The sequence below is a fragment of the Pseudophryne corroboree genome, chromosome 2 (assembly GCF_028390025.1).
Source record: "Pseudophryne corroboree isolate aPseCor3 chromosome 2, aPseCor3.hap2, whole genome shotgun sequence".
Lineage (NCBI taxonomy): Eukaryota > Metazoa > Chordata > Amphibia > Anura > Myobatrachidae > Pseudophryne > Pseudophryne corroboree.
In genome coordinates, this window is record NC_086445.1 from 446,378,614 (window position 1) to 446,404,234 (window position 25,621).

General features: G+C 42.1%; 1 protein-coding gene across 6 annotated transcripts in view; it reads right to left on the reverse strand.

Moving 5' to 3' along the window:
- The window catches only part of CAMKK1 (calcium/calmodulin dependent protein kinase kinase 1), a 484,479-nt gene that overhangs the window by 322,025 nt on the left and 136,833 nt on the right, over positions 1 to 25,621 (reverse strand). For all 6 annotated transcript variants that reach the window (XM_063953693.1, XM_063953687.1, XM_063953688.1 and 3 more), the window contains one exon: positions 954 to 1,450. In XM_063953693.1, the coding sequence (XP_063809763.1) occupies positions 954 to 1,349 (396 nt within the window). In that variant the 5' untranslated portion in view covers positions 1,350 to 1,450. The remainder of the gene's footprint in view (positions 1 to 953; positions 1,451 to 25,621) is intronic.

Sequence of the window (25,621 nt, forward strand, 5' to 3'; positions counted from 1 at the left end):
ATATTAAGGAGGTTTATGTAGTTTGATGCTTAATACCAAATGCATTTGTTGCACATAAAATTGTTTACAACATAGGCACAAGTGGGGTGTAAATGCCTAACCTGTAAATGGTTACCCATGAACACAGCATGGTTTTAGAGTCCCACAATAGGTGACATGCGCTGCAAAGCAACTTCCATATTCAAAAAGGCTCTTCATCTGTAACGTCTGTTCATTAAATGCCTCTTTGTACTTCTATTTTACATAAAAGGTCTTCACAATTTATTTACACACTGTACTCTGCTGCTGTTTCAAGCAAAAATCTGCATAATTCATAATTAGCCACCAATTAAGTACATTAGCACTTTTTAGAATTGCCACTAGCATTTACTGTGAATAACCAAAACATTCCATCTGCTATACAGTAATAACACATTTTTTTTCTTTGTATAAAAGCTGTAAGAAAAAAAAAGAAAAAGAAGAAAGAAAACAAAAGAAAGTAGAAGATTCATTACGGCGTTGATTTAATTAGCCGTGGAACTTACCACACAGCTGCAGCTCTGTCCTGAGCTATTCAATTACCGCCCACTTATCCAACACAGTAAGCCCCAGGGTGCTCTAATCCACATTAAGTGCACCTTCTGTGGTTTACTGTGTCAGGTAATGCCATAGCTCTGGGCACTTAAACCGAGAGCTATGAGTTAACACGCTCTAGCTATTGGCTTATCACACATGGAAAGTGCCAAGTACATGACTAGCTCCGGGCGTTAGTACCGGGATCTGCAGCTGCGTAGTACTGTATGTCCCGCAGCTATGTGTTATAAAATTCTGATATGGGATTATATGCTAGGAGGACAATAGGAGTCTGGAAAGATAAGGCACTGAGAGGTAATGATTTGCAGTGGGTAAAAAGCACGACGTGGGAGCTCTAAATGTAAAATATTGATTTAAAAAAACCTGATGATATAACTTACATCAGAGTCCGAAATAGAGACCCGGTTGGATTCGATCGTTGGCCTCCGGGTAATTCGAGGTGATACGTGTGATGAAGGACCAGTTGCATATGGACCATAGGCCTGGCTCTGAGAGGGGAGGCAGCCACTTGTGGGCCTTTCCTGAAGTGATAACTTTCTGCTTGAAAGTGCTGGTCGAGATGTAGCTCTTTGGAAACAGCTCAAGTCCCTCTGGTCTTGGGAAGAAAGAAATACATCCTCACTGGTTTCAGAGCTCATACCATTATTTCTCAGACGGTACATTTCTGCAGAAAACAGAGCATGTGGCCCTCCTGTTTCTTCCTCCACTTCTATAGCAGCAACTCTCTCAGAAAGCTCAGTCTGATTGTCCTTACTTGAGCAAGAACCACAATCCATCGTGTCAGTGTGGGAAAATTCCAACACAGTCTCTTGGGTGCAAAATGCAATTTTCCAACTCAAATATAGCAGATATTCTTAATTAAGGCGTTCTGTCCAGTCTATGAAATAAAAACATAAATGTCAATTAATGTCAACATAGAGAAAGCAAAAGTCAGTAGAGTCATACAATGTATTTGTTACAAAAATACAGACTCTGTAACCGTTAATACTTTAGGGCAGTGGCGTCACTATAAGGGTGTGGGCTGAACCCGGGTGCCACCGTTGGAGGGGATGACACCAAAATGCCAGCTGCTACGCAGTGACAGGAGCCAGATGCTGCAGCGTGACATTCTCCTGCAGCACTCAGTTCCTGTCACAGAGGAGGAGCCAGCAATGCTGGCAGCCCAGTCTCTGGGGGCCGCTTAGCATCTCCGGGGATGCTGGGCACACCCACAGAGTAATAATTATGGGGGCTTTAAATGAAGCCATGCCCCATTCCAGCTAGGCCATGCCCCTAGATTGAGGGAACCAGGATTTTCTGTGAGGACACACACCTTTGTGATAGACCACACCCCTGCTTTACGGTATATCTATCTAGATAGATATTGTTTATAGTTACTTAATGGTATATTGAAAGAAAAGCTTATGGGACTTCTTGCTAAAAGGAACATAGACTTCACTGTACAAGTGTCTGATCTATACAATCCAAACAATCAGTATAACTGCTAATTTCAAAACAAATACAAAGCTAGATTCCTTTTGATTATTTTAAATAAACAAACATTCTCCTCCTGGGTTTCTAAAGATGGGTACACACTAGGCGATGTGCTCGGTGAGCGACATAGCCCAGTGCTTCCCCTCTAGGCGATGTGCTAGTACTTACACACTGTGTGATATAACTAGCGATATCGCACAGTGACGTAATGCCGCAGCCGGAGCATGCAGCTTTGGACGATGAGTCCAAATTGAGCTGCATGCACGGCCAAGGCCGAGGGTTGTTAACGACCCATGGGGCCGCGCATGACTAGTCATTGGCTGCATACACACTGGGCGATACAGTAAACTATATAGCTGAGGAGGGGGAAAATGAGCGATATAGTTTACTATATCTCTAAGTGCGTAGGCACCCTTAGAACTATCATATTCAGGAGCTTTTTAAGAAAGGAGGTGGCCCGTGTTCAGCCTCCCTGTGGGCAGGGTCGGTTTTACCATTAGGCAAATGTCGGCAGCTGTCTAAGACGCCAGGATCTGGGGGTGCGGTCCTGAGACCGCTTATCACGAAATACAACAAACTTAATAGAGATGGTGGCTGTTGAACTTCTGTGAACTTATAAGATGCCACCTCCACACTTTCACCTGAGGCTGGAAAGTCAGCACTAGTGTGGGGTTTGTGGGGGGAGGGGGGGGGGGGCAGTGCAGTAGGTGAAGTTTTGACTAGGGTGTCAAGAAACCATGTACTGGCCCTGCCTCCTGCCTGTGGGTCCCCCTCCACTCCGGCAACAGAGCTGTACACTGTGACAGCTAGCTTTGTGAAAAAGTCTACTGCGCATGCGCAGGATTCTGAGTACATGGTGCCTGCGCCTTGTTCCCGGGAATATCTCTCCTGCGCATTCGCATATCACCAAGGATGGGCGCAGCACCATTTTCCCAGTGCTTTCTGTCCGCAGCACAAGTGGCCATTGCGGGACTCCAGAGGGGTAAGTATAATTATATAGGTGCAGGGTGTACCCATTATAAATACGCCAATGATTATAATCAATCTTCAGATGGCGTTGTCCTATAAAAGCCTATTGACTTCTATCGTGTTGCTCCTTCTGAGAGGGGTCCAACCACATCCCTCCCAGCACCCCCTGTGGCGGGTGCGTCACTTGACACATACGCAGACAGGACGCCAGGTCACAAACCCAGAAACTCTTACTGCAAGAGCTGGCCTTTGTGATGTTCTTCATACATACGGCGTTAGTAAATGCCAATATGCACGCAGAGAGTGGCAGGATGCTGCGATGCTTACTGCATCCCGCCCATAATTTCATAATTCATGAGAACTGCATATATGTATCAGCCACCTAGTTTGTGTGCCTGACATAATATATTTGCAGATCTATATGATAAAATAAGAATTTACTTACCGATAATTCTATTTCTCGTAGTCCGTAGTGGATGCTGGGGACTCCGTCAGGACCATGGGGATTAGCGGCTCCGCAGGAGACAGGGCACAAAAGTAAAAGCTTTAGGATCAGGTGGTGTGCACTGGCTCCTCCCCCCATGACCCTCCTCCAAGCCTCAGTTAGGATACTGTGCCCGGACGAGCGTACACAATAAGGAAGGATTTTGAATCCCGGGTAAGACTCATACCAGCCACACCAATCACACTGTACAACCTGTGATCTGAACCCAGTTAACAGCATGATAACAGCGGAGCCTCTGAAAAGATGTCTCACAACAATAATAACCCGATTTTTACAAATGTAGACAATCCGCACTTGGGATGGGCGCCCAGCATCCACTACGGACTACGAGAAATAGAATTATCGGTAAGTAAATTCTTATTTTCTCTGACGTCCTAAGTGGATGCTGGGGACTCCGTCAGGACCATGGGGATTATACCAAAGCTCCCAAACGGGCGGGAGAGTGCGGATGACTCTGCAGCACCGAATGAGAGAACTCCAGGTCCTCCTCAGTCAGGGTGTGCCCCTGACCAAGTATCAGCTCGGCAAAGTTGTAAAGCCGAGACCCCTCGGGCAGCCGCCCAAGATGAGCCCACCTTCCTTGTGGAATGGGCATTTACATATTTTGGCTGTGGCAGGCCTGCCACAGAATGTGCAAGCTGAATTGTACTACACATCCAACTAGCAATCGTCTGCTTAGAAGCAAGAGCACCCAGTTTGTTGGGTGCATACAGGATAACAGCAAGTCAGTTTTCCTGACTCCAGCCGTCCTGGAAACTATATTTTCAGGGCCCTGACAACATCTAGCAACTTGGAGTCCTCCAAGTCCCTAGTAGCCGCAGGTACCACAATAAGCTGGTTCGGGTGAAACACTGACACCACCTTAGGGAGAAACTGGGGATGAGTCCGCAGCTCTGCCCTGTCCGAATGGACAATCAGATATGGGCTTTTTTGAGACAAACGCCGCCAATTCTGACACTCGCCTGGCCGAGGCCAGGGCCAACAGCATGGTCACTTTCCCTGTGAGATATTTCAAATCCACAGATTTGAGCGGTTTAAACCAATGTGATTTTAGGAATCCCAGAACTACGTTGAGATCCCACAGTGCCACTGGAGGCACAAAAGGGGGTTGTATATGCAGTACTCCCTTGACAAACTTCTGGACTTCAGGAACTGAAGCCAATTCTTTCTGGAAGAAAATCGACAGGGCCGAAATTTGAACCTTAATGGACCCCAATTTGAGGCCCATAGACACTCCTGTTTGCAGGAAATGCAGGAAACGACCGAGTTGAAATTTCTTCATGGGGCCTTCCTGGCCTCACACCACGCAACATATTTTCGCCACATGTGGTGATAATGTTGTGCGGTCACCTCCTTCCTGGCTTTGACCAGGGTAGGAATGACCTCTTCCGGAATGCCTTTTTCCCTTAGGATTCGGCGTTCAACCGCCATGGCGTCAAACGCAGCCGCGGTAAGTCTTGGAACAGACATGGTACTTGCTGAAGCAAGTCCTTCTTAGCGGCAGAGGCCATGAGTCCTCTGTGAGCATCTCTTGAAGTTCCGGGTACCAAGTCCTTCTTGGCCAATCCGGAGCCACGAGTATAGTTCTTACTCCTCTACGTCTTATAATTCTCAATACCTTGGGTATGAGAAGCAGAGGAGGGAAGACATACACCGACTGGTACACCCACGGTGTTACCAGAACGTCCACAGCTATTGCCTGAGGGTCTTTTGACCTGGCGCAATACTTGTCCAGTTTTTTGTTCAGGCGGGACGCCATCATGTCCACCTTTGGTCTTTTCCAACGGTTCACAATCATGTGGAAGACTTCCCGATGAAGTCCCCACTCTCCCGGGTGGAGGTTGTGCCTGCTGAGGAAGTCTGCTTCCCAGTTGTCCACTCCCGGAATGAACACTGCTGACAGTGCTATCACATGATTTTCCGCCCAGCGAAAAATCCTTGCAGTTTCTGCCATTGCCCTCCTGCTTCTTGTGCCGCCCTGTCTGTTTACGTGGGCGACTGCCGTGATGTTGTCCCACTGGATCAATACCGGCTGACCTTGAAGCAGAGGTCTTGCTAAGCTTAGAGCATTGTAAATTGCCCTTAGCTCCAGTATATTTATGTGGAGAAAAATCTCCAGACTTGATCACACTCCCTGGAAATTTTTTTCCTGTGTGACTGCTCCCCAGCCTCTCAGGCTGGCCTCCGTGGTCACCAGCATCCAATCCTGAATGCCGAATCTGCGGCCCTCTAGAAGATGAGCACTCTGTAACCACCACAGGAGAGACACCCTTGTCCTTGGAGATAGGGTTATCCGCTGATGCATCTGAAAATGCGATCCGGACCATTTGTCCAGCAGATCCCACTGAAAAGTTCTTGCGTGGAATCTACCGAATGGAATCGCTTCGTAAGAAGCCACCATCTTTCCCAGGACCCTTGTGCATTGATGCACTGACACTTGGCCTGGTCTTAGGAGGTTCCTGACTAGGTCGGATAACTCCCTGGCTTTCTCCTCCGGGAGAAACACCTTTTTCTGGACTGTGTCCAGAACCATCCCTAGGAACAGCAGACGTGTCGTCGGAAACGGCTGCGATTTTGGATATTTAGAATCCACCCGTGCTGTCGTAGAACTACTTGAGATAGTGCTACTCCGACTTCCAACTGTTCTCTGGACCTTGCCCTTATCAGGAGATCGTCCAAGTAAGGGATAATTAAGACGCCTTTTCTTTGAAGAAGAATCATCATTTCAGCCATTACTTTGGTAAAGACCCGGGGTGCCGTGGACAATCCAAACGGCAGCGTCTGAAACTGATAGTGACAGTTCCGTACCACGAACCTGAGGTACCCTTGGTGAGAAGGGCAATTTGGGACATGGAGGTAAGCATCCTTGATGTCCAGGGACACCATATAGTCCCCTTCTTCCTGGTTCGCTATCACTGCTCTGAGTGACTCCATCTTGATTTGAACCTTTGTATGTAAGTGTTCAAAGATTTCCCATTTAGAATAGGTCTCACCGAGCCGTCTGGCTTCAGTACCACAATATAGTGTGGAATAATACCCCTTTCCTTGTTGTATGAGGGGTACTTTGATTATCACCTGCTGGGAATACAGCTTGTGAATTGTTTCCAATACTGCCTCCCTGTCGGAGGAAGACGTTGGTAAAGCAGACATCAGGAGCCTGCGAGGGGGAGACGTCTCGAATTTCCAGTCTGTACCCCCGGGATACTACTTATAGGATCCAGGGGTCCACTTGCGAGTGAGCCCACTACGCGCTGAAACTCTCGAGACGACCCCCCACCGCACTTGAGTCCGCTTGTACGGCCCCAGCGTCATGCTGAGGACTTGGCAGAAGCTGTGGAGGGCTTCTGTTCCTGGGAATGGGCTGCCTGCTGCAGTCTTCTTCCCTTTCCTCTATCCCTGGGCAGATATGACTGGCCTTTTGCCCGCTTGCCCTTATGGGGACGAACGGACTGAGGCTGAAAAGACGGTGTCTTTTTCTGCTGAGATGTGATTTGGGGTAAAAAAGGTGGATTTTCCAGCTGTTGCCGAGGCCACCAGGTCCGATGGACCGACCCCAAATAACTCCTCCCCTTTATACGGCAATACTTCCATGTGCCGTTTGGAATCTGCATCACCTGACCACTGTCGTGTCCATAAACATCTTCTGGCAGATATGGACATCGCACTTACTCTTGATGCCAGAGTGCAAATATCCCTCTGTGCATCTCGCATATATAGAAATGCATCCTTTAAATGCTCTATAGTCAATAAAATACTGTCCCTGTCAAGGGTATCAATATTTTCAGTCAGGGAATCCGACCAAGCCACCCCAGCGCTGCACATCCAGGCTGAGGCGATCGCTGGTCGCAGTATAACACCAGTATGTGTATATATACCTTTTTAGGATATTTTCCAGCCTCTCAGCTGGCTCCTTGAGGGCGGCCCTATCTGGAGACGGTACCGCCACTTGTTTTGATAAGCGTGTGAGCGCCTTATCCACCCTAAAGGGTGTTTCCCAACGCGCCCTAACTTCTGGCGGGAAAGGGTATACCGCCAATAATTTTCTATCGGGGGAAACCCACGCATCATCACACACTTCATTTAATTTATCTGATTCAGGAAAAACTACAGGTAGTTTTTTTCACACCCCACATAATACCCTTCTTGTGGTACTTGTAGTATCAGAAATATGTAACACCTCCTTCATTGCCCTTAACATGTAACGTGTGGCCCTAAAGGAAAATACGTTTGTTTCTTCACCGTCGACACTGGAGTCAGTGTCCGTGTCTGTGTCTGTGTCGACCGACTGAGGAAAATGAGCGTTTTACAGCCCCTGACGGTGTTTGAGACGCCTGGACAGGTACTAATTTGTTTGCCGGCCGTCTCATGTCGTCAACCGACCTTGCAGCGTGTTGACATTATCACGTAATTCCTTAAATAAGCCATCCATTCCGGTGTCGACTCCCTAGAGAGTGACATCACCATTTCAGGCAATTGCTCCGCCTCCTCACCAACATCGTCCTCATACATGTCGACACACACGTACCGACACACAGCACACACACAGGGAATGCTCTGATAGAGGACAGGACCCCACTAGCCCTTTGGGGAGACAGAGGGAGAGTTTGCCAGCACACACCAAAAACGCTATAATTATACAGGGACAACCTTTATATAAGTGTTTTTCCCTTATAGCATTTTAATATATATATATACATATCGCCAAATAAGTGCCCCCCCTCTCTGTTTTAACCCTGTTTCTGTAGTGCAGTGCAGGGGAGAGCCTGGGAGCCTTCCCACCAGCATTTCTGTGAGGGAAAATGGCGCTGTGTGCTGAGGAGAACAGGCCCCGCCCCCTTTTCGGCGGGCTTCTTCTCCCGTTTTTCTGAGACCTGGCAGGGGTTAAATACATCCATATAGCCCCCAGGGGCTATATGTGATGTATTTTTAGCCAGAATAAGGTACTATCATTGCTGCCCAGGGCGCCCCCCCCAGCGCCCTGCACCCTCAGTGACCGCTGCTATGAAGTGTGCTGACAACAATGGCGCACAGCTGCAGTGCTGTGCGCTACCTTATGAAGACTGAAGAGTCTTCTGCCGCCGTTTCTGGACCTCTTCACTTTTCGGCATCTGCAAGGGGGGTCGGCGGCGCGGCTCCGGGACGAACCCCAGGGTGAGACCTGTGTTCCGACTCCCTCTGGAGCTAATGGTGTCCAGTAGCCTAAGAAGCCAATCCATCCTGCACGCAGGTGAGTTCACTTCTCTCCCCTAAGTCCCTCGTAGCAGTGAGCCTGTTGCCAGCAGGACTCACTGAAAATAAAAAACCTTACAAACTTTTACTCTAAGCAGCTCTTTAGGAGAGCCACCTAGATTGCACCCTTCTCGGCCGGGCACAAAAATCTAACTGAGGCTTGGAGGAGGGTCATGGGGGGAGGAGCCAGTGCACACCACCTGATCCTAAAGCTTTTACTTTTGTGCCGTGTCTCCTGCGGAGCCGCTAATCCCCATGGTCCTGACGGAGTCCCCAGCATCCACTTAGGACGTCAGAGAAACATACAGTATACTAAGTGAAATAGATCTCTATTAAATTATAGAAAATATACATATACAGGTTGAGTATCTCTTATCCAAAATGCTTGGGACCAGAAATATCGGATTTTTCCGTAGTTTGGAATAATTGCATGCCATAATGAGATATCATGGTGATGTTACCTAAATCTAAGCACAGAATGCATTTATGTTTCATATACACCTTATACACACAGCCTGAAGGTAGTTTTAGCCAATATTTTTTATAACTTTGTACATTAAACAAAGTGTGTGTACATTCACACAATTCATTTATGTTTCATATACACCTTATACACACAGCCTGAAGGTCATTTAATACAATATTTTTAATAAGTTTGTGTATTAAACAACGTTTGTGTACATTGAGCCATCAAAAAACAAAGGTTTCACTATCTCACTCTCACTCAAAAAAGCCCGTATTTCGGAATATTTGGATATGGGGTACTCAACCTGTATTAATATTGAAGATTCCTTTTCAATAATTGGCACCCCAGATATTAATATAAAGTATATATAATATAATAAAAGATTACTCCATAATACCTACAAATTGCCCAAAAATTTACAGACTTCTATACGTTTTCAGATATAATTCAAAAACTACTGGTAGAAAAAAGCAAATAATAAAAAAAAGGTAAATTTAGATTTGAAAAATCTTATAGTACCAAATGTATAATTAAGACATAAGTAAAAATGTTATAATTTTCATTGGATCACTTGCCATGAAAGGGCAGCTAGATTATGCAAAATTAAATAAGGTTTACAATGCCTATCCATTCTTGAGAAGGAAAAACCCAATACAACTTTTTATCAGTTGGTGCAAACTATACAGGTGGCACAGTCTTGTCCTAAATGTGAACATGCTACACTATAAAACCAGTGTAGTAGATTTCCAAATTTTCACCTATACTTGACACGTGTAAAAATCAGCAAGAATTATCAGGTGAAGCACTTTACATCCATTATCTAACTGGATTGCACAATAAGTTACCACCCACATACAGGCGTAAAGTGAAATTAAGTTATAACCATTGAAAAAGTATCACTTTCGCCAGCAATTGACATTCACCCCTGTGAAGACATGAGGCAGAGGGCAAAACTGTATTTGTGGTGTTTCATTCTCTGTAGCGATTAATATACTTTTTAGCCATCAGTTCCCTTGTCTCTCTGGCTTGTATCACTATTACCCCATATGCGTGTTCGTTCGTTAGCCTATATATTCTGAACTATAATCTTACTCGGGTAGGTACAGGTGTGCTGTGACCTGGCACATAGTGCTGTCATGTTATGTTATTTTAGGAGGATGCCATTCTGTGTATGAGGTTACAAGTTATCATTGATAAGCCTATTGAGTCCATCTATTATCCTTATATGGTCACACAGGAAGTAGACATGAGGGACAGGTAATCTGTCTCTGAAGATGCTCCTCCAGACAGGGCCGTCTTAACAGCAGTGTAGGCGCCTGGGCATAGCAAGCACTGGGCCCCCTACCCATCCTCCAGCAGTAGGGGTGGGGGGTGCTATCAGCGGCAGCTTTGATGTCCCATGGGCTGTAGGGGGTGTTCTATCCAGGGACGTATCTACCTACTGGCCTGGATGGCACACGCCAGGGGCACCAGCTGAGGAGGGGCGCCGCCCAGCAATCGGTGCCACCCATGGCCAGTAGGTAGCAGCTAAATATGTCCCCCATATCCCCCTTTCCCGCACCGGATAGTACCTCACCTGCTGTAAGGGCCAGCAATGAACACAGTATGCAGCAGCAGGCTCCGGGGTCCGGCACTGCACCGCACTACAAACAAGAAACTCTACATAAACTACACCTCCCAGCAGTCATTGCAACCAGGAGCTCCCAGCAGCAAGGTATGCTGGGAGGTGTAGTCTATGTACAGTTTCTTGTTAGCAGAGCGGTGCAGTGCCAGATCCCCTGGCTGTCACAGTAGGTGAGGAAATACCCATAGGGGGGGAGCATTAGAGGCGTTCACCTGCTGCCTCTAAAAGTGCAAGAGGAATACAAATATATGTTTATATACATACATATGTGTGTGTGTGTATATATATATATATATATATATATATATAGTTCCCCTGGAAAGAGGGGACCCTCAGCTATCACTCCTGGGGCTCTTGGGCAAGTGCCCATTGAGCCCATATGGAAAGATGGCCCTGCCTCCACAGGGGACAATCAGGACTTAAACTAATTTCCCTCTCATTGTTTTTTCTGTTTACTTTCCTCTGTTAAACCCTGGGCTCTGACTGACAACTCGGTACCTGACCCAGCATGTGGCCAGCAGGAGAAGGCCAGCTGTGGGATGGAGGAGGCAATGGGATCCCACCAATCAGGAATCTGTGTATCCTCCCCAGGTGAGCATGGCATGATGGGCATTTGGAAGGTTTTAAAAGTGGTTGCGCAGGTCAGCGCCTCATGTTAGTCGCAGGACTTTGGCTAAGGGGTGATTCTCTGCCAGGGTACCTTGTGGAATGCATTATCAGTGCTGTGTGGACTTATACGAATTTACTACTGCCTGGACTTCTACAAATATTCTCCTGTGTACTAATCTGCTATCACTTCCTCTGTGTGGACCCATTTATCTGTAACTTCTGTGTGGAATTGCTGTGGACCTAAATCCTCTACTGGGACTTACTATCTGGACTATATTTACCTGTTTCCTGTGAATTATCTACTCCTGTGTGCAGTGAGAAATAAACCATTACTTTGGTTTCATGGTCCGTGTCTGAGTGATTAGAAGAACCCCGTATCCTCCCCCTCCCGCCCCCCCCCCCCCCCCATAATGTAACAAATATGAAATACAATATATAATATTTCTAAGTAGGCTATTATACCCTTAGTAATGTTTCTATGATTGTCGGAGACAGGCCTGTGGGATTATAAAAAAAAAAAAAATCTGGCACCAGTTTGCAAGAAAATTATACAAAATTGAAAGTCAGTTTATGAAAATAAACTACTACTACTACTACTTTTGTGGCTTTACCCTTTGCAACTGACACACTACTTCTCCAAACACTTCTTCAATATCTACCAACGCCAAACATCCACATGATTCACAGTAATGTAAAAAAAAACAAAAAAACCCAGCACATATACATTACAAAGAAAAAACCCACAACACAATTAGGGCTCAATCAATTACCTGCGAAGCAGGCGAGTTGCCGTTACAGCATCGTGTAAATGCTGGCAATGGTGTCACAATTCTCCCCCCTCGTGGTCAGATTTCGCCTCGGGGACTTGCAGATTTTTGTTCGTAGCAACGTAATGGAAACATCTGCAAGTCCGGCTGTAGTGTTAAGCACTTACTCGCTCCTCAATCAACTTGTGGGTAATTGTAGTGACCCCCAAGTCATATTTATAATAAGATGAATCTAAAAATATAGCACAATTTACCACAATTATCATTCCGACTCACATCAGCTCTTTTACTGAAGTTCCAACCCCACACAGTTCATAATGCCAGATAGCTCCTAGCCATAATACATCAACCAACAGAGTCACAGTGTCAATATGTCAGTCAAAAACCATTACCTTATGAAAGACTGTTGTAGGTATGGGCTCTTACGTACTTATCCCATTGGTTCTGAAATTCAGTATGCTGTGCTCATGCCACTGAGACAGGTTCATCCAAGAACATTCTACAGGAACACCTTACAATACGATTTTAAAGGGTACTGACATAACTTCAAGCTTCAGTGACACTGAGCCTTAAGGTAATGTATGTATAAAATGATGTTTCAGTAGATGGAAGTAAATATGACAGTTTATAAAAGGATTTTAATGAAAAGCATATTTCCAAAATAACCTTGGAAGACACAAAGTATATGGTCATTTGTCTCACACACTGCATAAAACCCAGATCTAAAGGAATGAATTCTACAAAGATTGTGCCATTACGAAAAAGGTTATCCTTCTAAAAACAACAATACTTACTAATACCATTTTTGTACACATATTAAATGGTAGCAATATTATATATATATATATATATATATATATATATATATATATATATATATATATATATATACATACACACACACACACACACATATACATACATACACACACCGCTAAACTGAAAATAAGTTTATTTTGAAAACACCCTCCAAACATCCAGCTTTATTGTTGGATCCTGTAATCCTTACCATTTTAGTTTTCACAAAAAGTATAAACTCTGAGATAAAACCCCAAATAACCCCCCCCCCAAAAAAAAAACAACACAACAACAATAACAAAGACAGCTGCAATTACCAAACTGCAATCTCCCATACGGTATAAGTGGAAAGCATATAACCTCTCATGCACTTTGACACAACATTCTTGTCTTATATAACTAAAGTACCTTTCACCATAATGAACTGTATCAACTGACAAAAGCGGTTTAGTTTATTTATAAAAAAAAAAAAAAAAGTAATCCTATTTACTTCATAAATTCTTTACAAAGAATCATATTTACTTTCATATACAGTACATATTTATTTACATGTACTCACCTTCCTTATTTGCATAAAGAAATAAATAAAGATGAGAGCTACATACAGTAGTGCAAGTAAAACATTTAAAAAAAAAAAAAAAAACATCTTGACTCGATTCTGGGTGCAAAAATCGGACCTTTTAATTGGACAAAATGCCATTTTCCAGTAAATGTTGGAGGTGAAGCAGGTCAAACATAATTTTCTGTGCTTGCTGTCTTTTGATCACACATAAGGGCACTTAGAAGATGCTCACCTGCCATTTGCACCTATATGCAAGTATCAACTTGAAGTTTATGCTAGAGACTGAGGCTGACTACACACCCAAACCCAACACCCGCATCTGATCCAGGTAAGTATACACACTCAATGTTTCGGTCAGGAAAACGAGCTGTGATGTCAGCCTCCCGCAGCAAGTGTACCGGTGGTTGGCAAACCGCCCATATACGCAGCCAGATGCGCCGATATATATATAAAGATATATCGTCCATCAGCTGTACAGTCGATGCAATATGTCTATGACAGATGTAGTTCACAGACATATCGGGGTACACACTTGCAGACAGGTTTGCAATATATCGGCCAGTGTGTACCCAGCTTGAGAGCAATAGACAGATGGCATGATGAGAATCTGCCAGAATGTAAGATTTTCCATTGTGCCAAAAACAATCTTATGATATACATAAACTGCATATACTGTACACACCACACTACATACATTTTTAAGTATATATTTTCAGAGGAGGGTGAGAGACCATTTAAGAAAGCACGGTGAGAGTCTGCTTGACTTTCCATCCTGCTGTTTACCTGTTGTAATTTAATTGTAACATCAGACTGTATTATATTTAGTAATGGATGAGTCTAAATTGGGAAGATAATCCTAGAAACAGTAGGAAAACTGGCACTAGTACTGTAGTAGTAATTAAATGTCTTCTACTAGTGGAAACAAAGTTCATGTGGGAAGAAGGTTTAAGGGGATGTGGTCAATTTACCTACAATCAAAATCCCAACAGGCAAAATTCCGACAAGGTCAAAATACCGACATGGTCAAAATACCGACATGGTCAAAATACAGACATTAAAAATGTTGACAGGTCAAAAAGTCGACGGGGTTTTCATGATTTTTTCCATTAAAACTGACTTGTTCATACTTTACCATCCCAGTGGACTTGGAGAGGGAATATAATAGTGTGCCGAGCGCAGCGACTCTCTTGGCACATGTTATATCTGCCCTCCCTGCACTGCACATGGTTTTGCCCAACTGCTAACAAATTTGCTGCTGCGATCAACTCTGAATTTGGCCCCAAGTCACAAGTGCCACTTCCTCTGCTGCATACTAGTGCTGCTATAATAGTAATAATGCCAGGAATTTCTTTTTCCTACAGAGATTCACAAACGATGGATCGAAAGGTTGCTAGATCATCTGGGCAGGTTTAAATATAATGTCCAATTTTGACAGTAACGACTCTCATTGTTATGCAGTGTCAATTTGTAGACTGGTGGAGGAAAACTTTAATGTCAATACACAGATTAGCATCACAGAGTGACCCAATGGAAATTTGAGAGGGAAAGAAAGAAATCTGGAACACCTTATACACTTTAGCTATGGTGTATGTAAGCTGTCCACCCTCCAGTGTGTGCTCTGAAAGAACGTTTAGAACAGGACGGAATCATGGTCAGTGCTCACTGTAGCAGGCTACTACCCAAACATGCAGAGAAATTGGTGTATATCACAATGAAGTACAAATTGTTTAAGGAACACCATATTCATCCTTCAAAAATGGGCATGCAAATCCAGATTCCATTGGGGGTGAACAAGGAAAGATGATGAGGATTGTCTTCCTGACATCAGCTATGAGAATGATGTTTATGATAATGAAATTGTCAATGTCAACAGTGACGAAGATGACCACGGAGCCGTAGACAACAAAAATATAAATTCATATTATATATTATATATAATGTTCAGGAGGTCCGGCACTCACTGCTTACATAGTAACTGGCCCTGTTGCCTTCCGTGTATGCAGTCAAACTGCCAAATATGGAGATGTCGGCGGCACTCAGGAAAGAAATACAGAATGACAGCCTCTAATGCAACATACTAATATATAAATAAATATATATATATATATATATATATATATATATATATATATATATATATATATATATATATAAAATTTATTTTACTATAAAAAGTTGTGTTCGGCCACCAAAAAAAAAAAAAAAAAAAAAAAGGATTGCATTTTAAGTGACGATCTTAACACTACCATGATAAAACAGTCAGCTATTATAGAAACGGAGAGTGTGTTCATCTCATTCAGGCCACTGTATCTAGGTGGTAAATCCACCAAAAGTCCTACAGTCAATAGGTCGACCAGTAATGGTCAACATGCATTAGGTCGACAGGATCAAAAGATCAGGTTTTTGTAAAAAATTTTTACTACTTTTGCTGCATTTACTATCCATGTCACCACCTATTACTTTTAGTAACGAAGCGTAGCAAGCGAATTGAGTCTGCGAAGGGACACATTAAAAAATTGGGGTAAAAACTGTTTAAAAACACAAACATTTTGTGTCTCGACTTTTTGACCCAGTCGATCTTTTGACCCTGTCGACCTAATGGCTGTCGATCTTTTTAATGTATATTTTCTGTATCGGAAACTTTCAGGCTCCAATCTATAGCCATGCAGCGTAAAGATCTGATTAACTTCTTTTAGGAAGTGAGCCTAATAGGTTTGTTAGATGATCAATTTTTGTAGGCTATACGTATAGATGATCTATGCTGGTTCATCCTCTCTCAAAAGGTTTCTTATAGTCTTTCTATAATACGCCAGGCCACAGGGGTAGATTAAGTAATAAACTATATGATCCACAAGGCAGGTCAATCGGTACCTTAAATAGATTTTCTTGCCAGTGTATGGGTGACTGAAAAGTTTACCCACTACCATTGCTCGACAAGTTGTGCAACCTAGGCATCTCTAGCACCCATTTTGCTGGGTTAGCCAACTGCTCTCCATTATAGTGCCGGGTTGCATATTAGGTCTCAGTAGGACATCCTTCAAATTGGGTCCCTTTCGTACACTGGTATAATGTTGTACACATTCCTGAATTTGTAGCTCGCCTCTCGTATTATCAGAAGTGTTTCTCAGGATTCTTAAAAACTGTGACATTGGTAAACCAAATTTAAGAGAATCAGGATGGTGGCTAGTTGCCCTCAGTAATGTATTTCTGTTGGTTGGTTTGCGGAATAGTGTATATTCAAGTGTGCACCCACTCTTTATAATTGTAACATCCAGAAAGTGAATAGTTTTATCATCTATTGAAGCAGTAAATTGTACTGGGCTCTCTAGACCATTTAGTTTATTTACCATGTTGTGAAAAGAACTGGCATCACTAGTTCAAATAAGAAAAATGTAATCTATAAATCTTAGATAGTATAAAATACTAACAGAGTACTCCTGCAATATAGGTTTTGTTTATAGCAGGTCATAGATACATTGGCATACGCTGGGACGATGTTGGACCCCATCGCAGTCCCAGCTATTTGCATGTAGTATTCACACTGATAAATTAGTTGCATTCTAGAACTTTAGTCAGTAGTTCACAAAAAAACTAAATTAGTGGACCCTCATGAGGTCAAGTTGTATGAGCTTCTTTCACTGCTTCAATACCACCTGTGTGTGTAATAATAGTATAGAGTGATACTACATCAAGTGTGGCCCAATAAGGCTCCCACTGGTAGGAATACAATATGATTCTTCTCCATCAAAAATGTACCTGTTTCTTTCAGATAGCCTCTAGTTGATTTCACATATGGTTGTGGAAAATAGTCTAGAAACTGGGCTATTGATTGCATGGTGAATCCCCTGGCAGAGATTATTGGTCTCTATAGAAGTCCTGCAATACAACCATGCCCCCTTTATCAGCATTCCTCACCACAATTGACATATTCTTACAGTTTTTTTAAAAGCGGTTCTTTCCTCATAAGTCAAACTGTCATAGTTTTGCCTTATTCACTGCACCAGTCTTAACTTCTTGCTCAACCATTTTTAAAAAAAGATTTTAAACTAGAGTTATTTAAAATCGGGTCAAATGAACTTGGTTTACCAAAAATCAGTTTAACACCAGGTAATACATCAGTATCTTTTTTGTCAAAATATTATTTGAATCTGAGTTTATGGGTCATCTAATCTATATGTAGGGTTGTAGGAAAGGTCCTTAGAAAGTAGAGAATACTCAGCCGGACTCAAGGTATGGCCTGATAAATTGAAAATCAATCCCCCCCCCCTCCCCCTTCCCCATATGTTCGGCCTCCTGTACCTCCTCTCTGGCAACCTCTTCTTGATCTCATGTTTGGACCTAAAAAAGATGTACCAGGGTGCGGTAGGCCATCTGTGTTTTCAGACTCAGATGAAGAATATGACAAAGTTATCAGTTTCACCTTCCCTCCATTGGCGTCTGTACTATCTATTTTGTGGAAATGTAGTGCGTCTCTCCTCGCCAGATAACCAACGATATACTGTGTGTCTCTGATAGTCTAAATCAACACTTTCATGATTTTTCCTCTTAAATGAGATCAAATCAGATTTAAATTTAACCAGTTATGTCTGTATATGCTCTATCCATTTATCTGATTTGTCAGCTGTGAATATAGTAATGCCTGGAAAATAATTAGAATGAGGGCCAGTGTGCCAGATGTGATGACTGGCTAATATGATGCAGATGATAGATGGCTGATTAAGTGTATACCCTTGTGGGAACAAGTCTGCACCATTTTCACTTCAGCAACAAAGCCAAACATTCTTAGTGGCAGATGTGGGTAGAGATAAAGTACAAGCCAACCAGCTTCTGGGGTGTTTTCATACACAGCCTGTAACATGGCAGTTAGGCGCTGATTGGCTGGCACTTTATCCCACTCCACTTTCTCTCTCTTCATGGCTTAGTACATCTTTCCCTTAATCCTTGACAATGAAGAAAAACTTATAATGAATAACTGGGGAGAAAGAAAGGAAATGAAATACCTGTACAGCCAAAAAATGAAAAGGCTACTGCTGCCCTGGAAACTGGACCACTATTTTATTATTTTTTGTTGTGCCCTGAAGTCTGGACTAACATTTTAATCTACTTTTTTGACAATGATTATTTAAAATTTGTATATCTTATATTATGCAGATAGTTTGAGGTTATTAATATCAGTCCCAGCTAAAACATAGGAAGCCTGGACCTCCAATGGGTACTTTTTAGAGTTTTTAAAGTATCCTAATTCGGACTACAAGCCACTGTGGCCAGGAGATGCCAAGAGGCCGGGAGTGGGACAGGTGTTAACTCATCTCGCTCAGAAAGCAGCCCAAATAAGACACAGGGAGGTTTTTTTTTGTGGGGCTGTATGTATTGGGCGCCCATCGAAAATCATCAATTGTTTCTGCCAATGGGCACTAATGCATGATTTATACCAGCAGCCTCCTGAGGTCGCGAGCAAAAATAGGTAAAAAGCCCATTTTTTGGGGCGCCCCAAACTGACATCTGGGCACACTAACCAAGAATTAGACAGGTTTTGCAGCTTTACATGTCTAAATCTGGTGCATTTGGGTGAAACAAGTGATAAGTAATGCAATCATGTCTGTCGGCAGAAACAATTGCATAGCTCCACTGGGCGCCTATTACTTAATGCCACTTAAAAATCTATTGAATTCTCCCCACGATTGTCAGGGTCTAACAGTAGTAATTATTCTACATTAATCAATTTCCCCTGCCTTAATTATTGATTAGTAGAATTGTTTAATCCATTTTATCATAATACAAAAAGTATTGGCCAGAAGCTCACTCATTTTTACAGAATATACTTGATAATGCTTCCTCAAAGCTTTTATTAGATCAAACTATGGGTGATTAAATTGCACATCGACCACGTTCTGTTACGGAGGCAGTACTATTTCCACTGACACAGCATCTTCACACTCCACTGAGCCGCTAGCTATTCTTGATACAGTCTTTTAACCATCATCAGTATCTACTTGTTAAGATGAACTGGCCTCCCAATCTGCCAAGATTAATTTCTGTGCATTTCACAAAAGAACCTTGCATTTATTTAATTATATTGTATTCTATAGGTGTTGTATCAAATATAAAGCTGCTTTGTGTTTGTGCCGCTGCTCAGCCAGTTCCCTGCTCCCTGTCCTTTGGACAATAGTGACGAAAAATGTAAATATTGAAAGTTTTGAGATGTTCATTTATGGAATTCAATGTAAATTACTATAAATGAACATTAATGATATTAATGGTAATGTAGGAACTAAAAAAAAATATATATATAATAATAATAGTACCTGATTTTGAAAATTTTTAATGAAATCCAAAACCAATAACAAAACGGTCAGGAATGTTGGGCAAAGACAAAACCAACGAGAAAACACAAATGCTTTCAGAGCCAAAATCAGTACCAAAACACGGAGGTCCATGTCCATCTATAATTTAAATGACTTTTATAAAATAGAGATATATCTTGGAAACAGTAAATTAGTAATAAATATACAACAACATTTCAAATTTCAAGTAAAGCATGCTTAGTTTTCAGAGCTTCTAACATCGCACACTAACAAAATCTCTTAAAGCACCAATTGAACGTGTTTGTTTTTTTCTTTAAACAACATGTTATGTTATTTTAATCATCCTTTTTAGCTGTCTCCTTACTGATTATCTCCTTATCAAAATCTCTCTAGAGGGCATACAAGTATGGCTGGGTCAGTAAATGAGGAGGCTACATATGGAAAAATTTCATCACTACGCTATGGTTATCTTAATTTAATTTATATGCTCTCACAATATTCTTTCGGACTTCCTTGTTACTACTTATTAATCTGTATTTGTTTTTATAATACTCACTTGTTTTCAGCCCTATTGCATTCATTAATTTTCACCACCATACTCAACACTATGTGCCTACATTCCATAATAATGTATGCCAGTTTCCCAAACTCTGCCATTACAGTCCAGGTTTTAAGGCTATCCATGCTTGAGCTCAGGTGACTTAATATGTATGTACCTCAATTTGATTAAAATCATGTGGACTCCAGCATGGATATCCTTACAATCTGGACTGTAATGCCAGAGTCTGGGAAACTGATCTGTGCTATTATTTCTCTCAAACAATTCTCTGGACAGTGCCTTTGAACAGACTGTGGGTTTCCTTCAAGTACTCCAGTTTTCTCCTCCCAAAATCCACTGATGAGGTTAGATGGCATGTGTGTTTGTGTCTGCTGTAGGGACTGATGTGAGTATAAAGGCTGCGGAATATGGTGGCGATATATAAATGATAATAAATAACAGCATTTGAATTGTTACCCAAACAAAAACCAGATTGCAATGGGACAGTGTCCTGAATATGTGATATACAGTACTAAATGAAGGCAAAGCACCCAAAAGCAGATCAACATGTAATGATGTCTGGCCTTGCCTAGCTTGTCTTCTGTTTAAATAGAGCAAGGCATCAAAATTGTGTTTCATTGGTAGAATCCCTCAGGGAAGCTTCACCTGATTCTTCAGTGTACTTTAGAAAAATATGTGTTGTACAGATCTTAGGTGGCTGGACCCGTTTAACACACTTAATGGCAGTGCTTGGTGTCCGGGTGTGGATCATAGGGTCGACCACACTTAGGTCGACTGTGTCTAGGTTGACCACTATTGGTCGACATGGTTTCTAGGTCGACATGGTCTCTAGGTCGTCATGACAGTAGGGAGACATGAATTTTTGTAAAAAAAATTGTGTTTTCTCCGTACAGTGATCGGGAACCCCAATTAGTGCACCGCGTCCCTTCACATGACTCACTTCGCTTGGTATGCTGCGAGCAAGGTGCCTCGCTCTGCTACCGCTGCAGCTCGACACAGGTTACCGTTCCCAATAGTAGTTCACGTGGATCGTAAAGCATGAAAAAGTTCAAATAATGGAAAAAAAAAAAGAGTGGAAAACTCATGTCGACCTTCTGTCATGTCGACCTAGAAGATGTTGACCTAAATGTGGTCAACCTAGAGACCGGATACCTGGTGGCCACTGCCTCTTAGAAGATGGTGGCACAGATCCTCACCAACTTTGTGTCCATTATTGCCTCTCCTAAACATAATCTTGAAAATACATCAACTCAAATTAGTCAACTGACACAGAGAATAATTGATCCTATACGGTAATAGAATACAAACATCTAGCAATGTATTATTCTACTAAATCACACCTTTAGTCAGGCACTTGTCTGAGTAACTGTACAAACCTAATTAGTGTCTCAGCACATAAAATAAACCTATTATAATCACAAACAAAAACACTGTATCACCATCAAAGCTGAATAGGTCTAGGTTTAACATTTCTAACACTCTAATTATTTACTTTTATATAGTAAGAACTGTGTAATATCGTAGTTAAAATAATTAGCTAAATTACTATTATCAGATATTCTAATTGAAAGATTGTGTTTATGATGTAAAATACATTCACTGTACATTTTTAAAATGCAAGCCATTTTTTTCTTTGTATGAATAATTCTCGCAAAAAACGCGATGATGGACATAATGGACGTCTCTGCACGGAGTGCAGCCAGCTAAAAATGTATAAATCAGGATCTTGATAAACCTTGTTATAATGAAATGCAGGGGAAATACCGCATGCTTTAGCATGTGCACACCCATACTGGGAAGTTTTATTTTAACAGTGTGATTTAGGGATGAGCTTGGAAGCACCCCGCTTCCAACTCTAGAACTGCAGGTGTGTGTCCCTGCAGTGCCATATGGTTTTACCAAGGTGCAAAACTGTATATTTTTGCTGGATTTACTTCTAACTCTAAATCAGGCAAATAAAGTAGTAAAATAATAGATTAAGCAGTAAAATAAAGAGACTTTAGTAACAGTTTAGATATTCATGTTAAAAAGGCAACTGATACATTAAAAAAAAAAAGAAAAAGATCAGTATCTCATGGTTTAGAAGAAACCATTGGATAAAATTTTTAATTTTGTCCATACGTTTCCCACTGCTATCACAACCCCCTTTTCTCTGGACTTTTCAGTCATTCTGTGATGCATTGTGTTGTTTGGCCTGTCTCAGTGAGTAATTCATGATTCAGATTAGTATGCCAATGCACACAGCTGTGATTTTTAAGCCTACAGACTAGCTAAGCATCGCAAGGGAAGCAGCTGCCCAGAGAAGAAGGAAGATGCCCACCAGAGCCATCACAATGTCCATAGAACTGCGTACACATATGCAGCATCTACGCAGAAACGTGGAAGATTGACTCCCCAATTGAGTCTATGGTCAAGCAGACTGGCCACAGCAGTAGCGACAATGGCGCCATGTTTCAACATAAACTAAACACTGTGCATAGGGTCTCCATGCTTATTTTGTCTCCTTACATATTTTGTTGACTGTATAAACCAACCGTGCATTATAACTTATGTCTCCCATAATTACCTCAACAGCTGTCCCTCTGGGTGGCAGTGGCAGACAGGGGCATGATGGGCCCACCAGGGAATGCAGTAATAGGGATCCATACTTAGGTGTGCGGCCACCCTCCAGAGGGGGTGTGCCCAGCCTGCACAGAGGCTTGGCTAACTATTAGAGTGTGCATGGCTTGGGCCCCTTTTTGAACAGTTACATAATTACAGTCAGTGAGGTTGAAAAGCGGCAAAATGCCCATCTGGTTCAACCTGTATTCTGCATTAATCTGTTCATTTTATAATGTGCATGCTGAAGTAATGGTTTAGTACCGATTTACAGCAATGATTCCTACCACTCCCAGATAATTTTAATGTCAGTATGCTAAATGCTAAAGCCCTTAATACGTTTTCCTGTTAGAAATTTTTCCAATCCGTTTTTAAATGCATTTACAGAGTTACTACTGCATTACTACTTTCTCCGGCAGCGAGTTCCAAATCTTTATTCCCCTTACGGAGAAGAACCCTTTCCTACATTGTGTACGGAATTTTCTCTCTTCTAGCCTCAGTGAGTGCCCACGCGCCCTATACAGAGTTCTTTTAATAAACAAATCCGTTGCTAGCTCCGTGTAATGCCCCTTTACATATTTGAAGATATTAATGTCTCCTCTTTTCTAGTGAATACATATTTAATTTAGTAAGCCTCTCCTCATATTCCAGTGTCTCTAACCCTTTAATCAATTTAGTAGCTCGTCTTTGAACTCTTTCTAGTTCCCGATATCCTTTTTGTAATATGGGGCCCAGAACTGAACGCAATATTCCAGGTGTGGGTGTACCAATGAGTTGTACAACGGCAGGATTACAACCTCATCCTTGGTCTCAATGCCCCGTTTAATGCACGCAAGCACTACAGTACATACTGCTAGTGCATGCATTCCACATTAAGAACAGGAATGCACTGTAGAAATTACAACAAAGTATTGTGCAGTATAATGTAACATATGTATAATGTGTAATTCAAGTACACAGTCTGGATCTTGATCTCTAGAGTAGTGTCTGGGCCTAAGGCAGTGGGGCCCACGGGAGGTTACCTCTGTACACTGTGTGTATCCATAACATATAAGTATTGTCACTTGGCAGGCCTTACCCCACTGTCTATCCATAACATATAAGCAAACAAATTCTTCAGCCACAAAAGTGGCAGTCCCCATCGTTTAAATGTTTGGTTTGTTAAACTGTGCATGACCTTTTGAATATCCAACTTAAGGGTGGATGGGAGTGCCAAGGATAATTCCATCTTGCACCACTTTGTATTTTGCCACTGCTGTGTGGCAATGCTTCATAGATGTTGTGGCAAGGTGGGACATTTGCTTGCATCCAGCGATATAAGACTTGTATGTAATGTCTACATGTATATTGTAATGGAGTCTGTGACACAACATGGCTGCCAGTCTGTCCTCTAAGTGAACTCCTAGCTACCCAGATATGGGAGTAGAGGACAATGATGTATAGTGGGGAGTCAGAGGTTAGTTTATGGCCCTTACCTTATCTAAGAAGCTATAAACTATAGTAAGGAGGAACATCACAGGTCAAGAAACCTGGCCTCTTAAAACTTAACAGAAAGACAGCTGTTGAAAGTGAAACCGAAGTAACTCTTGTTTCTCACTGCCCAGGTACACAGCATTGAGAGACTTAAGGAAAAGGTGGGGGGCCACAGCTGTGAGGGGGTTATATCTGCCCCTCTCACACATATTGTGTTGTTAATTTCTGAGGGAACAGCCAAGAGCTGGGAATGCATATGTCTTACATTGTGAAATCTCTCCACAAGAAGGCTCACCTACTGCTGAGTAAGTTAGGTTTCTGAAATTATCCTCCATTTAGTTTTTTATTTGAAAAGATATCCTAAATCGGTGTGTACTTTTAAATATTTATCATAATCTTTGTAACTCTTTTTTTGTAACTAAAGCTCTGAAGATATTCTTGAAATTAAACATTTAATTTTTAGTTCTGGTCTGTGTTCTTATGCCCAAAGGCCTCATAGTCCATGCTTTTAGTTTGTGATGTATTAATAATTGTGTGTGTAGGCCGAAGCGAAGACGGCCTTGCATTTAGTCGCTAAACCTTCTTGCTGGTGGCAGTTTCGGGTTTAAAGTAATCCAGTAGTCACACCCGGCGATTCTCGGATTGGCACATCTGGAGAATCGACCAGTAGTTGTGACAGATATGCTATAAACTACCATGTGTGTTTGTGCCGCTGCTCTGTTGCTTAGTAACCAGCCAGCACGCTGCAGTTTTTGGTCTAAAGCAGATGAAAACAATATTGTGAGCTGTGAGGTGGTTAAAATTGACTGGGAATGTGTGGAAATTAATGGTATTGAGGTTAATTATACTATAGGAACAAAAACAGTCCCAAATTATATGATTTTAGTTTCGTTTTTGAAATTTTTTCACGGCTCAAATCCAAAACCAGACTATAAATTAGAACCAAAACCAGTAAAATTAGTCCAGCACACATCTCTAATATACAGTATAAAGTACTGTGCAAATGTTTTAGACAGGTGTGGAAAAAATGCTGCAAAGTAAGAATGCTTTTCGAAAATAGAAGTTAAGTTTATTTTTATCAATTAAAATGCAAAGTGAATGAACAGAAAAT